The sequence below is a fragment of the Symphalangus syndactylus genome, chromosome 1 (assembly GCF_028878055.3).
Source record: "Symphalangus syndactylus isolate Jambi chromosome 1, NHGRI_mSymSyn1-v2.1_pri, whole genome shotgun sequence".
Lineage (NCBI taxonomy): Eukaryota > Metazoa > Chordata > Mammalia > Primates > Hylobatidae > Symphalangus > Symphalangus syndactylus.
The window spans coordinates 110,816,460-110,831,742 of NC_072423.2; the positions used below are offsets into that span (position 1 = coordinate 110,816,460).

A 15,283-nucleotide genomic window follows, 5' to 3' on the forward strand; every position below is an offset into this window, starting at 1 on the left:
CTTTTACATTTCTCCTTCCCCCCCACCCCACCTTCTGCTTCAGGATGTGTCCTTTGGGGGGAAAGGGAGGGGAACTCATTTTTAAAGGGAATCTGGTTACAATTCTTTCTCAGGAGGGACTATTCTGAATGCCACCAACTCTAAAACAACTGAGATTTTTTTTCCTGTCAACTGCAACCACGTCATGTCCTAGGTGACAGATGTGTTTTTCACTAAAATGGATGGTACTCTCTTCAAGGTGAGTAACCAGGAGGCCAATGAAGTTTCTTCAGGGGGGTAGGAAAAGCTCATAAATGCACACACCACCTCATCCTTCAAGTCAACCATATGACTACAAGGACTTAACTTTAAAAGGTCAAAATTCTGAGCTGAATCAATCTAGCCAAGAGTATACCTAGCACCTACCCCTAAAGAGCCTTCATTTAACAGGAGCATCTTTTCTTTTTCTTGGGGGTGGGGGGATCGAGGGTAGGGGTGGTTTGACACTATAAGAACAGATTTAAGTAGGTGGTTAGATATCCAGATTTTAAGAAGGAGTCTAACCCCTCTAAACATACATACTGTTGAGCAATTTGGTTCTTGCAAATCCTGGAAGATTAAAGACATGCTGTGAATTTTGTCTCTGCGATATCTAAAGACAAGACTGCATGTCTGGCCAGGAGAGAAAAAGCTGAAGGGCCATCCACTCACTGTGATATACAGAAGCAAAAATAAAAAAGCTGAGAGATATGTCAATAGATCATCCCACTAGGAGGGATGTGTGCTGGGAGACTCCAAACTACCAGTGAGTCCCTAATCCTACTGGCCTTTTATTTCTGGAGTGAATTTGAACAGTAATGTGTTACACAGTAACATAGCTTTGTATACATTAAAATTGTGAAGGCTTTTAAATGCCTTACAGGTTTTAGTTTCTTAGGAGTTTTAAACTCCTAGGTTAGTCATTCTGACATATCCACTGCATCAAACAATGCTATCATGTCAAGAAAGCAGACTCACATGAACCTTGTATATGTTCTGGATTTACTAGGATGGTATCTATGGTATGAAATGAAAGAAGCTCTACTTTTAATAAAATCAGGCTGTGATTTCTGGGTTAGGAAAATGAGAGGCTTAAAAACTTTAACAAATCAGTCAATCAAAGTGATACCCTCATTAGTGAGTCTTGTTATAAATGGCAATATTACCAATCAAAGAATGTAACTTTTATTCACGGATTCATGGATGACTCAAATCACAGAATGCTGCAGAAAAGCAAGACAATGAGTCAAGCAAACTTCCCAGAATGCACTTGGTTAAAGGCATTCAATAATGTGCCTTGGAGTTCTTGCAAAAAATGTTATTTAAGTGCCAAGCACTGAACATTATCTTGACAAACTGAAAAACACTTCAGTTAACACTACCTCGAAGAACCATCAATGACTTGCTTTGAACAGACTATAAAAGGCATTCTCAGGGAGATTAGAATGTTAATGCCACTCTAACTAGATTAGACAGCAGCAGGATACCACTCCCAGGCTAATCTCATCAGACTTATTGTTCATAAATTCCACTAAGTCCTTAAATATTCCCTGAAGACCCGTCTGAGCAGTTATGCCTCCAGGAGGCTTTGTGGTCTTCAGGCAGAAATAAGGAATTACTTATAAAAATGCCACAACAGACTTTCACTATGTTCTCTTCACTGTCAAATGGAGAGTTTGATATACTAAGCTTACTCTCAATGGACATAATAGGAATATAACAAAGTAGAAAAAAGGGAAACATTAAGATGTTTTAGCGATTACCAGACAGGTATTCAGTAGTTAACAAAGCCCTGCCAGGTAGGTAGCCATGTTTAAAGGCCGAACAAATTCTACAGTGAAGTCCTTGGTACTGTACTTATTCTAGTAACATCAATTTTAATATATACAAAGCTTTTTTGTTTTTTTAAAGTCACTCCTTTGGAACAAACCACTCCTTCAACCTTTTTTTTTAATTGTACAGACTTGTTCCATTTTCATGAATATCTAGACTTGGTGAGTGAAGCAACCTGATTGGCTTCCATCCAGCTGGTAGCATCTTGCAAGTGATAAAACTCCACGAAGGCGAAACCACGGCTTACACCTAGAGACAGCATTCAGATATAGACGGGATACTTGTGTTAGTCAGTTCCTTTATAACAGGTGAATCTCTCTCCCACTGCTTCAACACTGCGTGACAAAGCCAATTGGGAAGCAGCTTTACAAATGTGACTTGACTTGGGGATCTTCTTGATACTTTGCCATGGCAAGGAACAAGCCGCCTGAACTAAATGCCACTCCATTTGATTCCACGCTTAAAGTAACCATGCAACCGACTATAGTCAAAAAAAAAGAGGAGTTTATAAATCATTACTTACCTAAGGAAAAAAAAGTCCCTAAAACAAAGTTTAAAAAAGTTCCTCAGATGCTAACATGGTTTTCAAAGAGTCACATTCCTTAGCCATGGCAAACCTTTCATTCTGAATTCATGTGCTTGAAGATTGGGGGAATCAGGATGTTCTTTAGGGACTGAGGTGGGAATGGGGAAGAAAATGATAATGTCAGGAACTAAGCAAGCTCTCACCTGTTTTCCTCTTCATCAGCCTCACATCCGCAGGCTGAGGGCCTTCGAAGGACTCCATCATTTCTCGAATCTGCACAGGGTTTTACATATTTACAGTTAAAGCTTTTGCCACACACTATTCTACATGGAATAGGAATTACATCAACTGTTTAATTAGCCAAGTTTTTTTTTTTTTTGTAGATGGAGTCTCTGTCTCTCACTCACTCTGTTGCCCAGGCTGGAGTGCAGTGGCATGATCTCAGCTCACTGCAACCTCCACCTCCTGGGTTCAAGCGATTCTTCTGCCTCAGCCTCCCAGGTAGCTGGGATTACAGGCGCCCACCACCACGCTCAGCTAATTTTTGTATTTTTAGTAGAGATGGGGTTTCACTGTGTTAGCCAGGCTGGTCTCGAACTCCTGGCCTCAAGTGATCTGCCAGCCTCCCAAAGTGCTGGGATTACGGCATGAACCACCATGCCTGGCCTAATTAGCCAAGTTTTTATCTTCTATCACCAAAATGCAATTTTCCTAAAAGGCACAAAAAAGAGAGAACATTTCTCATAGAAATTAATGCATTATAACAGCACTGAAGGCATTCATTAAATGTTGCATGGGAATTTCCCTCAGGTGTAATTTTTTTTTTTTTTTTTTTTTGAGACAGGGCCTAGCTCTGACATCCAGGCTGAAGTGCACTGGTGTGATCTCAGCTCACTGCAACCTCTGCCTTCCTGGACTCAAGTGATCCTCCCACCTCAGCCTCCTAAGTAGCTGGGACTTCAAATGCACACCACCACACCTGGTTAATTTTTGTATTTTTTGTAGAGATAGAGTTTTGTCACGTTGCCCAGGCTGGTCTGGAACTCCTGGGCTCAAGTGATCCAGCCACCTTGGCCTCCCAAAGTGCTAGGATTACAGGAGTGAGCCACCAAGCCTGGCCACAATTAATTTCTGTTATGATACACATCCTTGCTTGTGGTATGATGTCTCAAGCCTCCATCCTTTAGTCTAATCTCCCTGTCCTTTGTTCTACAAGATAGTACAGTGGCTCATGCCTATAATCCTAGCACTTTGGGAAGATGAGGCAAGATGAGTGCTTGAGGACAGGAGTTTGAGACCAGCCTGGGGAACACAGTAAGACCCCATCTCTTTTTTTTTTTTTTTTTTGAGACAGAGTCTCGCTCTGTGGACCAGGCTGGAGTGCAGTGGCGCAATCTCGGCTCACTGCAAGCTCCGCCTCCCGGGTTCACGCCATTCTCCTGCCTCAGCCTCTCCGAGTAGCTGGGACTACAGGCGCCCGCCACCACGCCCGGCTGATTTTTTGTATTTTTAGTAGAGACGGGGTTTCACCATGGTCTCGATCTCCTGACCTCGTGATCCGCCTGCATCGGCCTCCAAAAGTGCTGGGATTACAAGCGTGAGCCACTGCGCCCGGCCAAGACCCCATCTCTATACAAAAATTTTAAAAATTAGGCCTCGCGCGGTGGCTCATGCCTGTAATCCCAGCACTCTGGGGGGCCAAGGCAGGTGGATCACGAGGTCAAGAGATAGAGACCATCCTGGCTAACACAGTGAAACCTCGTCTCTACTAAAAATACAAAAAATCAGCCAGGCGTGGTGGCACGTGCCTGTAGTCCTAGCTACTTGGGAGGCTGAGGCAAGAGAATCGCTTGAACCCAGGAGGCAGAAGTTGCAGTGAGCCGAGATCGCGCCACTGCACTCCAGCCTGGGCAACAGAGTGAGACTCCGTCTCAAAAAAAATTAAAATAAAATAAAATAAAAATTACCCAAGCATGATGGTATACACCTGTAGTCCTAGTTACCTGGGAGGCTGAGGTGGAAGGACTGTTTAAGCCCAGGAGTTCGAGGTTACAATGGGCTACTGCACCACTGCACTCCAGCCTGGGTGACAAAGTGCGACCCTATCTTTAAAAAAATAAAAAAATAAAAATAAGGACTCGAGATTTAAAAGAGGCAGTGGATGTGTCACTGTCCCCTGAAGTACATCTAATCAAGAATAGCCTTCCTGCTCTTTGAGGCCTACTCTCAAAATAAGGAAAAAAATCAACAGCCAAAAAATGAAGAGCCTGACGATAAACATTTTTTTTTTTTTTTTTTTTTTTTTGAGATGGAGTCTCACTCTGCTGCCCAGGCTGGAAAGCAACAGTTATCAGTGGTGTGATCTTGGCTCACTGCGACCTCCACCTCCTGGGTTCAAGCAATTTCGCCTCAGCCTCGAGAGTAGCTGGGACTACAGGCGCAATCCGCCACACCCAGCTAATTTTTTGTATTTTAGTAGAGAGGGGTTTCACCATGTTGCCCAGGCTGGTCTCCAACTCCTGGGCTAAGGTAATCCACCCACCTTGGCCTCCCAAAGTGCTGGGATTACAGGCATGAGCCACCACGCCAGGCAAACATTTTTAATGGATCATACTTTACATACAGTTAAATTAGTGGTAAAAATTTTCAAAGTTCATCACATTCTTAGGCTCCTAATAAATCAAACATTAACTGGGGCTATAAAGTATTCTGGCTGGTAGGCTTGTTCCAATGTCAGACCAACTCCTTTTTCCAAAAGACCACAAAAATATACTAGTCTCTTTAACAATAATATCAGGCATGAATACTACCATGAAAAAAAAACAGGGTGAAATTTGTGGAAACAAGATTCTCACTGGCCTCTACTTTCCATAATTAGGTGCAACAGCTGCAAGACTACACACAGCCAATCCTCATTATCCACTCACTAAGTAATTTCCAACACTCAAATCAATACTTGTAGCAGTTTCTTTTTTTTTTTTGAGACAGAGTCTTGCTCTGTCGCCCAGGCTGGAGTGCAGTGGCACGATCTCGGCTCACTGCAAGCTCTGGGTTCACGCCATTCTCCTGCCTCAGCCTCCCGAGAAGCTGGGACTACAGGCGCTCGCCACCACGGCCGGCTAATTTTTTCGTAGTTTTAGTAGACAGGGTTTCACCGTGCTAGCCAGGATGGTCTCGATCTCCTGACCTTGTGATCCGCCCGCCTCGGCCTCCCAAAGTGCTGGGATTACAGGTGTGAGCAATCGCACCTGGCCAACCCTCAGTAATATTCTTTCAGGCTTAGCTAGGCTTTTGAAAACTCTAGCCCCTAGCCACAATAGCACTTTGCCACTCATCCCTCTCCTGCCAAAAGCCTCTGACTCCAGCCAAATCAAGCTGATTGCTAGGTCTTATCTAGATTCAGTACCTTTCTATTCCCTGCTCATGTGATACCCCTCCGCCTGAAGGGCCCATCTACCACACCATTCCCTTAGTTTTCCACGCCTATAATCCTAACACTTTGGGAGACCCAGGTGGGAGGACTGATTGAAGACAAGAGTTCAAGACCAGTCTAGGGTTGGGCCGGGCGCGGTGGCTCAAGCCTGTAATCCCAGCACTTTGGGAGGCCGAGGCGGGTGGATCACGAGGTCAGGAGATCGAGACCATCCTGGCTAACACAGTGAAACCCCGTCTCTACTAAAAAATACAAAAAATTAGCCGGGCGTGTTGGTGGGCGCCTGTGGTCCCAGCTACTCGGGAGGCTGAGGCAGGAGAATGGCGTGAACCCAGGAGGTGGAGGTTGTGGTGAGCCGAGATCGCGCCACTGCACTCCAGCCTGGGGGACAGAGAAAGACTCTGTCTCAAAAAAAAAAAAAAAAAAAAAAAACCAGTCTAGGCAACAAAAAGAGACCTTATCTCTACAAAAAAAAAAAATAAATAAAACCGATTAAAAAAAAATTAGCTCGGAGTGGTGACACATGCCTGTAATCCCAGCTACTTGGGAGGCTGAGGCTGGTGGATTGCCTGAGCCCAAAAGTTGGAGGCTGCCGTCAGCCACAATCACGCCACTGCACTTCAGCCTATGCGACAGAATAAGGCCTGTCTCACAAAAATAAAAATAGAAGATTCCTTACCCTCCACTAGTAACAAGTTCCCTTAAATAACCTTCAAGAGCTCTTAGGCAGACCTCTTTCAATAGGACCTTTTCCAACATGACCCTCTTTTTTTGAGACAGGGTCTTGCTCTGTCGCTCAGGCTGGAGTGCAGTGGCGTGAACACAACTCACTGTACCCTTGACCTCCTGGGCTCAAGTGATCTTCCTGCCTCAGTCTCCCAAGTAACTGGGACCACAGACAAGTACCACTAAGCCTGGCTATTTTTTTTTTTTTTTTTTTTTTTTTTGGAGAGATGCGTCTTACCATGTTGACCAGGTTGGACTCGAACTCCTGGGCTCAAGCAGTCTTTCCACCTTGGCCTCCCAAAGTGCTGGGATTACAGGCATGAGTTACCATATTTGGCCTCTGACCCCTTTCTATTCTGCATTGTCACCATTATCTGCTGACCTTAGCTACTCATCCATAAGCTTTTTTGAGGCAAGATCCATAGCTCTGTATCACTGTAGCATCTAACATGTACAGTGTAGCAGATGTGCAGTGGATCACAAATAATGGTATGATTACCCACTATTAACTCTAATATCCTGTCTCACATTTGTCATATTCATTACTTCCAGGGTTTAGAAACCCAAAGCTATGGGAATCCAATGCTTATTTTGAGCTTTATCCAAAATTCAACTAAACATTAGTCAGAATATTACTTTGATTACTCTAAGAAAACAAATACTGGCACAATGCTGTTTTAAAACCTCACATTCATTTTTACCAAGAGCACTGGCTGAGTAACATACTGTGTTCAAGGGTTGGGGACACAGAGGTGACTAGTTCACACGGAGGCCTATTTTCAGAGATCTAGTGGTAGAGATGAGACGTGTGTTGATAGCTACAGTAAAGGTGCTACACAAAAGTCATGAATACAGTGCCTTAGGAAGAGGATAACGAAGAAGCTCTGCCCGATAGATCGGGCTTTATATACAGGCATCTCCAAGGAGAAAAAGGCACAACAGTAGAGCAATGGACATGTCCAAAGTCCAGGATGTGGGAAGTAGGGTGTGGCTGGAAGGAAGGGTGAGGACCAGAGATGCTGCTGGAAATCAGGCAGTGCCAAGTACACTAAGACTCTAATTGGCCAGTCTGAATAAGCCATCCTTCTTAACAAGCTTTTCTGAGGTTTCAAATGGGTAAATTTTTTTTTTTTTTTTTTTTTTGAGAGGGAGTCTCGCTCTGTCGCCCAGGCTGGAGTGCAGTGGCGCGATCTCGGCTCACTGCAAGCTCCGCCTCCCAGGTTCACGCCATTCTCCTCCCTCAGCCTCCCGAGTAGCTGGGACCACAGGCGCCCACCACCTCGCCCGGCTAATTTTTTGTATTTTTTTTTTTTAGTAGAGACGGGGTTTCACCGTGTTAGCCAGGATGGTCTCGATCTCCTGACCTCGTGATCCACCCGCCTCGGCCTCCCAAAGTGCTGGGATTACAGGCGTGAGCCACCACGCCCGGCCGAGTAGTTTAATTTTCAACAAATAAAAGGGTGGCCAGATTATAAAGAAAATTAGGTATTTACCAATCATCCTCATCTAATAAGTAACTAATTCAATAAAAATATACTGATTATCTTCTAGGAGCTAATGAAGACAGAAGACCTGCTCCTTGTGGTTAAAGACATTCAGAAAACTCATACATTGAGCTTCAAAGCCTAAATATAAATATGGTAATTTACTTCTTTTTGTTTCTGAGACAGGGTCTTGCTCTGTCACCCAGGCTGGAGTGCAATGGCGTGATCTAGGCTCATAGCAACCTCCTCCTCCCAAGTTCAAGCCATTCTCCTGTCTCAGCACCTCCCCAAGTGGCTGGGACTACAGATATGTGCCACCACACCTAGCTAATTTTTGTATTTTTAGTAGAGACAGGGTTTCCCCATGTTGGCCAGGCTGGTCTCAAATTCCTGACCTCAAGTTATCCACCCACTTCGACCTCCCAAAGTGCCTGGGATTACAGGCATGAGCCACCGCGCCTGGCCAGTATGGTAACTTACTTCTGAACCTAGTTCAGAGAACTCCTCCCTAAAGACAGAAAAATATTTCCCTAGCTGAGATAGATACAGGTTGAGCAACCCTAATCCAAAAATTTGAAATGCTCCAAAATCTGAAATTTTCTGAGAACTGACATGACACAACAAGTGGAAAATTCCACCTGACCTTATTTGAAGGGTCACAGACAAGAGGGCAGTCAAAACTTTTAGTCCAGGCAACATAGTTAGCCTAGCCTGTCTCTACAAAAAATAAATTAGCTGGGTGTGGTGGCATGCACCTGCCAGCTACTGAAGTAAAAAGATCACTTGAGCCCAGGAGTTTGAGGCTGCAGTGAGCTATGATTGCACTGCTATACTCCAGCCTGGGTGACGAGACCCTGTCTATAAAAAACAGAAACAAAAATATCACACAAAAAAAACTAAAGCGGCCGGGCGCGGTGGCTCAAGCTTGTAATCCCAGCACTTTGGGAGGCCGAGGCGGGCGAATCACGAGGTCAGGAGATCGAGACCACGGTGAGACAATGGTGAAACCCCGTCTCTACTAAAAATACAAAAAATTAGCCGGGCGTCGTGGTGGGCGCCTGTAGTCCCAGCTACTCGGAGAGGCTGAGGCAGGAGAATGGCGTGAACCTGGGAGGCGGAGCTTGCAGTGAGCCGAGATTGCGCCACTGCACTCCAGCCTGGGCGACAGAGCGAGACTCCGTCTCAAAAAAAAAAAAAAAAAAAAAAAAAAAAAAAAAAAAACTAAAGCACACATTGTTTTGTGTATAAAATTATTTAAAGTGTTGTATAAAATTACCTTTGGCATGTATAAGACATATACAAAATATAAATCAATTTCATGTTTAGACTTATGTAAATGCAAATGTTTAAACTTATGTAAATGCAAATATTAAAAAAAATATATCAAAACAGTTCTGGTCCCAAGCATTTTGGATAAGGGATACTCAACCTCTATTGGCTTAAGATAAAACAATAACATGAGAAAATAATGGTAGAAGCTCAAAGTTCATTGTGCCTACTGACTGCCGGTTATAACTGTCATTTCCCCTTACATCGCTCTCTGTGATGGTGATGGGAAGGCCGCGCAGCATGATGGTCTTGCTCTCCCTCTCGTCACTGATGTCATGCCTATAGTCGTGCTCACCATAGTCACCATCTGAATGGTAGCCATCTTCAGATCGGTCACTGTTCCTTCTTTCACGCTCTCTCTGAGTTACAATAAACAAAATCACAGTTAACATCACCCTGTACTCTTTGAAACAGACCCTCCACTCCTAGAAATTATCCTTAGCAGGATGTCTACAGAGATGACACAAGCACTCCATGGCAATGTTCACTGCAATTTTTTTTTTTTTTTTTTTTTTGAGATAGGGGTCTCACTATGTTACCCAGGCTGGTCTGCACTCCTGGCCTCAAGTGAGTGACCCTCCTGCTTTGGCCTCCCAAAGTGCTGGGTTTATAGGCACACCCAGCCTGCAGTGTTTTCTTTTTCTGTTTTTTTTTTGTTTTGTTTTGTTTTCCTGAGACAGTTTCACTCTTATTGCCCAGACTGGAGTGCAGTGGTGCGACGATCTCTGCTCACTGCAACCTCTGCCTCCTGGGTTCAAGCAATTCTCCTGCTTCAGCCTCCCGAGTAGTTAGGACTATGGGCGCTTGCCACCATGCCCGGCTAATTTTTTGTATTTTTAGTAGAGACGGGGTTTCACCATGTTAGCCAGGATGGTCTCGATCTTCTGACCTCATGATCCGCCTGCCTCGGCCTCCCAAAGTGCTGGGATTACAGGCATGAGCCACCGCGCCTGGCCTTCTGGTTTTTTTTGAGACAGAGTCTCACTCTGTTGTCCATGCTGGAGTGCAATGGCACGATCTTGGCTCACTGCAACCACTGCCTCCCAGGCTCAAGTGATTCTCGTACCTCAGCTTCCTAAGTAGCTGAGGTCGCACCACTGTACTCCAGCCTGGATGACAAGACTGAAATGCTGTCTCAAAAAAAAAAAAAAAAAAAAAAGATATATCAAGATGACCAAAACAACTTATATTTATTATTTTTCATTATTATTATTATTTTAAAGACAGGATCTCCCTATGGTGCCCAGGCTGGCCTCTAACTCCTGGGCTCAAGGGATCCTCCTGCCTCGGCCTCCCAAATTGTTGGGATTACAGGCGTGAGCCACCGTGCCTAGCCAATAACTTATATTTATCATTCATTTCAAAACACAGAATATGTTATCATAACCCCATTGTTTCATCTCTAAAATAGGAATAACACCTACCTTATCAGGTTGTACTGAGACCTAAATGAATTCATGAAGTCAAGTGCTCAAAAGTACATGGTGAGCCCTATGTAAACCCTGGCCATTATTTCTTTTCTTTTTTTTTTTTTTTTTTTTGAGATGGAGTCTTGCTTTGTCACCCATGCTGGAGAGCACAGATGTGATCTCAGCTCACTGCAACCTCTGCCTCCCAGGTTTCAAGTGATTCTCTTACCTCAGCCTCCCAAGTAGCTGGGATTACAGGCGCCCACCACCACACACTCAGCTAATTTTTGTATTATTAGTAGAGACGGGTTTCACTATGTTGGCCAGACTGGTCTTGAACTCCTGACCTCAAGTGATCTGGCCGCCTTGGCCTCCCAAAGTGATGGGATTATGGGAAGGGGCCACTGGACCTGGCTGTCTGGCTGTTATTTCCATTACTATAAGGCTCAGGGTGTTTTAGGGGGTTATACAGCCGCTGGTCACTCACCTCTGGACTGTCATAGTCTCGGTAGTCATCGTATCTATCACCCCTCCGATCATCACTAGATCTTTTGTAATCTGAGTCCCTCCGCCTGCTTCGGGATTCACGCTCATCACGGTCATCCCTGTCTATGATGGAACCGTATCTTCCACTACGCTCTGTTCTACTGACTCTGCCAGGGAAAATAATTTTCATACTAAAGTCAGTCACATTTTGTACCTTTAAAAGACATAGTTAAAAATACACACGACCCACAGATCAGTTTATAAGATATATCCAAATAGTTTAAAGTGTTAAAATGTATTACCAAATTCCAGTTTACTAAGATAACCACTGGGAAAATACCTACATCCCTAAATGTAATGATAATTCTCAGGAATTTATGCTAAATCTGAAATAATCATTCGGGTTGAATATTTTTAAGAAAGAATTATGTTGTCCACGTTTATTTTTGCATTTTGTCAAGCCTAGCGTCTACATATTATCCCTTCATCCCTGATTCAGATCTTAGTGACCAAAAACAGGAAGAAAGCAGTTACTCGAATTTCACCCAATTTTAAAGGGTGAAATTAAGTACATCCCTGGCTCATCTACTCTCAAGGGTATCATGCTTACTAGAAAATGGACCAAAAACCTGGATGAACTAAGTTAGTCTTTTTTTTCCCCATCAGGCAACTTAGTTGTCTATCAGATACAACTGGATAGTTACCCAAAACTAGCACCCCTTAAGAGAACACTCTTCTTATAACATCTGGTTTATTTTTGGCTAAAGGGCAGCACTGGGCTTCATGGGAAAACCTAATAACAAGAGGCTTAAACCTATTTGACCACAGATAAAATACATCTTTTGTAAATTGTTTACCAGATTCATAAAACTGCTGTGCAATCATAGGGCAAAGGAAAGGTTTATAAGGACTTAATTTAGAATATACAAATTTAATACAAAGAATCAAAGGAAATATGGGACTGAGACACCCCAAAGGGGTAAATGTTAATTTAGTAAGCTATTTAGAACCACAGACTGCTGACACAGCATTAAAACACCATGTGTCATGAACATTTCCTAAGGCCCCTCGGTCTGTCAATGTGATCTACCACAGGGACTGACCTCAATATTAAAAAGGCAGATGGCTGAATAAGGATGTGTGTTTAAATCAAATGGTCTGAGAGCGTGTACCCATAGGTGACACAATAGCCAAATGCTGTCATCTTAATTTTCCACTAATTCTTTGGCTCTTTCTTTCTTCATGTAACACACAGTCCCAAGCTTCTCAGCTAAGTCTGGATCATCTTGCTATTTAGGGAACAATAACAAGAACTGGCATTCATTGATTGCTTACCACAGCCAGGAACTGTGCTAAGTGCCAGACTGTATGATCTCCTGGATTCTGCAAAGGTTGCTGTCCACACAGGGAGCCCTCAGTGACCAACTCTACCCTGCCCTTCTTTGCCTAAAATTCTTTCTTATCCTTCAGCTTCCTTCCAGAGAATACTTTCTCCAGGAAGCTTTCCTGGCTGTGAACAAGAAAAAGACATACTTCCTATGTGTTCTAAGAGCACCCTATACTTTATCACAGCATGTTCACACAGTACTTTAATTCTCTCACTAGACTGTAGTGTGTGGCAACAGGACCATAAAGGTGTTCATTAGCAATGCCTGACACAAAACACTCATATATTAGTTTGATAAACTATTTTAAACAAAGAGTTCAGTCCCCACTGAAATGTTGAGATCAAAGCCACGTACTGTAGTAACTTACCTTTTGTCTGAACCCATTGTTCCACTGAAGATTCAGCACACAGCTCCAAAAGGTTCAAATTTTATTTTTTCTAGGAGACAAGAGAGATTAATTGCTGTAAATCTCAGAGATCACTTAAGTCAGCAGCTCCATAGCTTGGACACTACTGAGGCTGGGATTTCATCAAACCTTCGAATCATTGACAGTGATTATCTGTCTAAGGTGGGGAAGTGGTGGGGACAAACTGTCAACGTTAAAATCAGGCTAACATTTTGTTAATTAAAAATGAGCAAAACCGGAAGATTAAGCATACTTTAAAATATTAGATTCCAGATTTAACAGAATCATAGTACGGAGCAAGCAGAAGACTCCTTCCCTGCTCCTACCTTAGAATTACAAAGCAAAAAAGGCAGAGCTGCAATCAGCTCTTTGGTTTTGTATCAAAGCAACTCCAGTGGGATAGTTGACCGTTAAAACATTAATCCAAGTGTCTTCATTAATACAAGGAGCAACATGAAATTCAAACATTTCTGATGAAAAATTTAAAACCTCGTAGAAGCTGGGATACTGAGCTGACTGAAATCTACTACATTAATAACGTATCGCATAAGACAAGAGCAAAGCTAGAAACGACCTAATTCCTAGGTAACAATAACTACCACGTCTTGAGCCAGTTCTTATGACTACAAACTACTGAGTAGTGAACAGCCCGGCCCTCCACCCCTCGTTGGTAATAAGACATCACACTGCTGGACCGCGTTCGATGAGCGCGAGGTCCGAGAAATCAGGTTCCAGTAGTCTCTGGAAGCCTAGTCTAGAGCAAATACTCAAAGATTTGTTGAAACTAATAAATGAAAAAGAACCACTGGGGGGAAACAAGTCCCGGGGCATATTCACTGGTGCCGCCCCTTGTCTCCCGGGCGGTGCCGGCACCCACCTCCGTGGGGTCTCGCGGCCGAGATGGCGGCGTCACGGCCTGCTCGACCGACTCCAGCGTCCGGCCTGCCCTCCCCGCACACGGCCCTCCCACCTCCCAAGAGGTTCCAAACCCGCAGATCGGCGATCACCGAACAGCTTTTCGGAGAGGGCGATACAGTTGCAGTTGAGGGTGGGGATGGCGGCCAGAGACTGCCAGGGCGCTCCTGAGGAGTGCCCGAGGGACAGGCGACGGCTCCACTGCTCCGTTGGGCTGGAGATTAGGGGACATGTACCCACAAGGGGCAAAGTAACAGCCAGAAAGAAGCAGGCCCGAGGCTGAGCTGGTTGGACAACCTCTGGAAACTGACAGAGCTGGCAACAAGGAAGGGCGCGGCCCTCCAACGCCTGGGGTAATTTAGCCCCTCTGGTGAACCGGCTGGAGCTGATCAGTCGCCTCCGGCAGCTGACAAGGGAGGCTTGGGGGCCAGCCCAAATGGCAAGAACCTACCGTCGTTACAGACAGCCGGCGCACTTACCCCAAGGAGAGACCGAAGCAGCAGTAGCGGTTCTGCGACCCAGAACCTCCAACAAGGTTCGGCGGCTCCACAAAATGGCGCCTACGCCGACGGCCGTCTCCTACCCACAGTACCTCACGCCTATCCCCTCCCCCTGTCACCCGCCTCCTGCGGAGAAGTCCAATCCTCGAAGCGGCCTGGCTGCGCGAGGGCTGCCGGGAAATGTGGTCGTCAGACCATCCTGTCACTTAGGACGCTCTGTGTTAATTTCTTGCAATTCTCTTCTAAATCACCACAGAGTTGTCGATCGGCTTTTGCAGACCTGGATTAGTTTTTAGGGCTCCTCTCTATTAGGCATGGTAATAATTCTTTGCTTTTGCTGCTAGCGCCATAGAGAGTACAGTTTGCTTTCACTGGCACGGTGTAAAACATTGTCTAATTCGACTTCAAAAGGAGACCGTGCGTGGCGTGGTGGCTCACTCACAAGCCAGCATTTTGGGAGGCCGAGTCAGGAGGATCGCTTGAGGCCAGGAGGTCGAGACCAGCCTGGGCAACACAGTGAGACCCTATCTCTACAAAAAATAAAATTAACTGAGCGTGGTGGCGTGCGCCTCTGGTCCCAGCTACTCAGGAGCTGAGGTGAGAGGTTCGCTTGGGCCCAAGAGGTCGAGGCTGCAGTGAGCCGTGATCTCGTCACCGCACGCCAGCCTGGGGACAATGCGAGAAACTGTCGCTAAAAAATAAAAAGGCCGGTGCCGGGCGCGGTGGCTCACGCCTGTAATCCCAGCACTTTGGGAGGCCAAGGCGGGCAGATCACAAGGTCAGGAGATCGAGACTGTCCTGGCTAACACGGTGAAACCCCGTCTCTACTA

General features: G+C 44.9%; 1 protein-coding gene across 2 annotated transcripts in view; it reads right to left on the bottom strand.

Annotated features, from left to right (window-relative positions):
- The window catches only part of RBM5 (RNA binding motif protein 5), a 31,888-nt gene extending 17,338 nt beyond the window's left edge, over positions 1-14,550 (bottom strand). The window contains exons 1-6 of one of the 2 annotated variants that reach the window (XM_055275985.2): positions 14,433-14,550; positions 13,000-13,069; positions 11,246-11,411; positions 9,553-9,708; positions 2,581-2,650; positions 2,027-2,100 (exon numbers count right to left, since the gene is read on the bottom strand). In XM_055275985.2, the coding sequence (XP_055131960.1) occupies positions 2,027-2,100; positions 2,581-2,650; positions 9,553-9,708; positions 11,246-11,411; positions 13,000-13,016 (483 nt within the window). In that variant the 5' untranslated portion in view covers positions 13,017-13,069; positions 14,433-14,550. The remainder of the gene's footprint in view (positions 1-2,026; positions 2,101-2,580; positions 2,651-9,552; positions 9,709-11,245; positions 11,412-12,999; positions 13,070-14,432) is intronic. The other variant, XM_055275995.2, reaches the window with a different exon arrangement.
- Between the last annotated feature and the right edge of the window lie 733 nt (positions 14,551-15,283).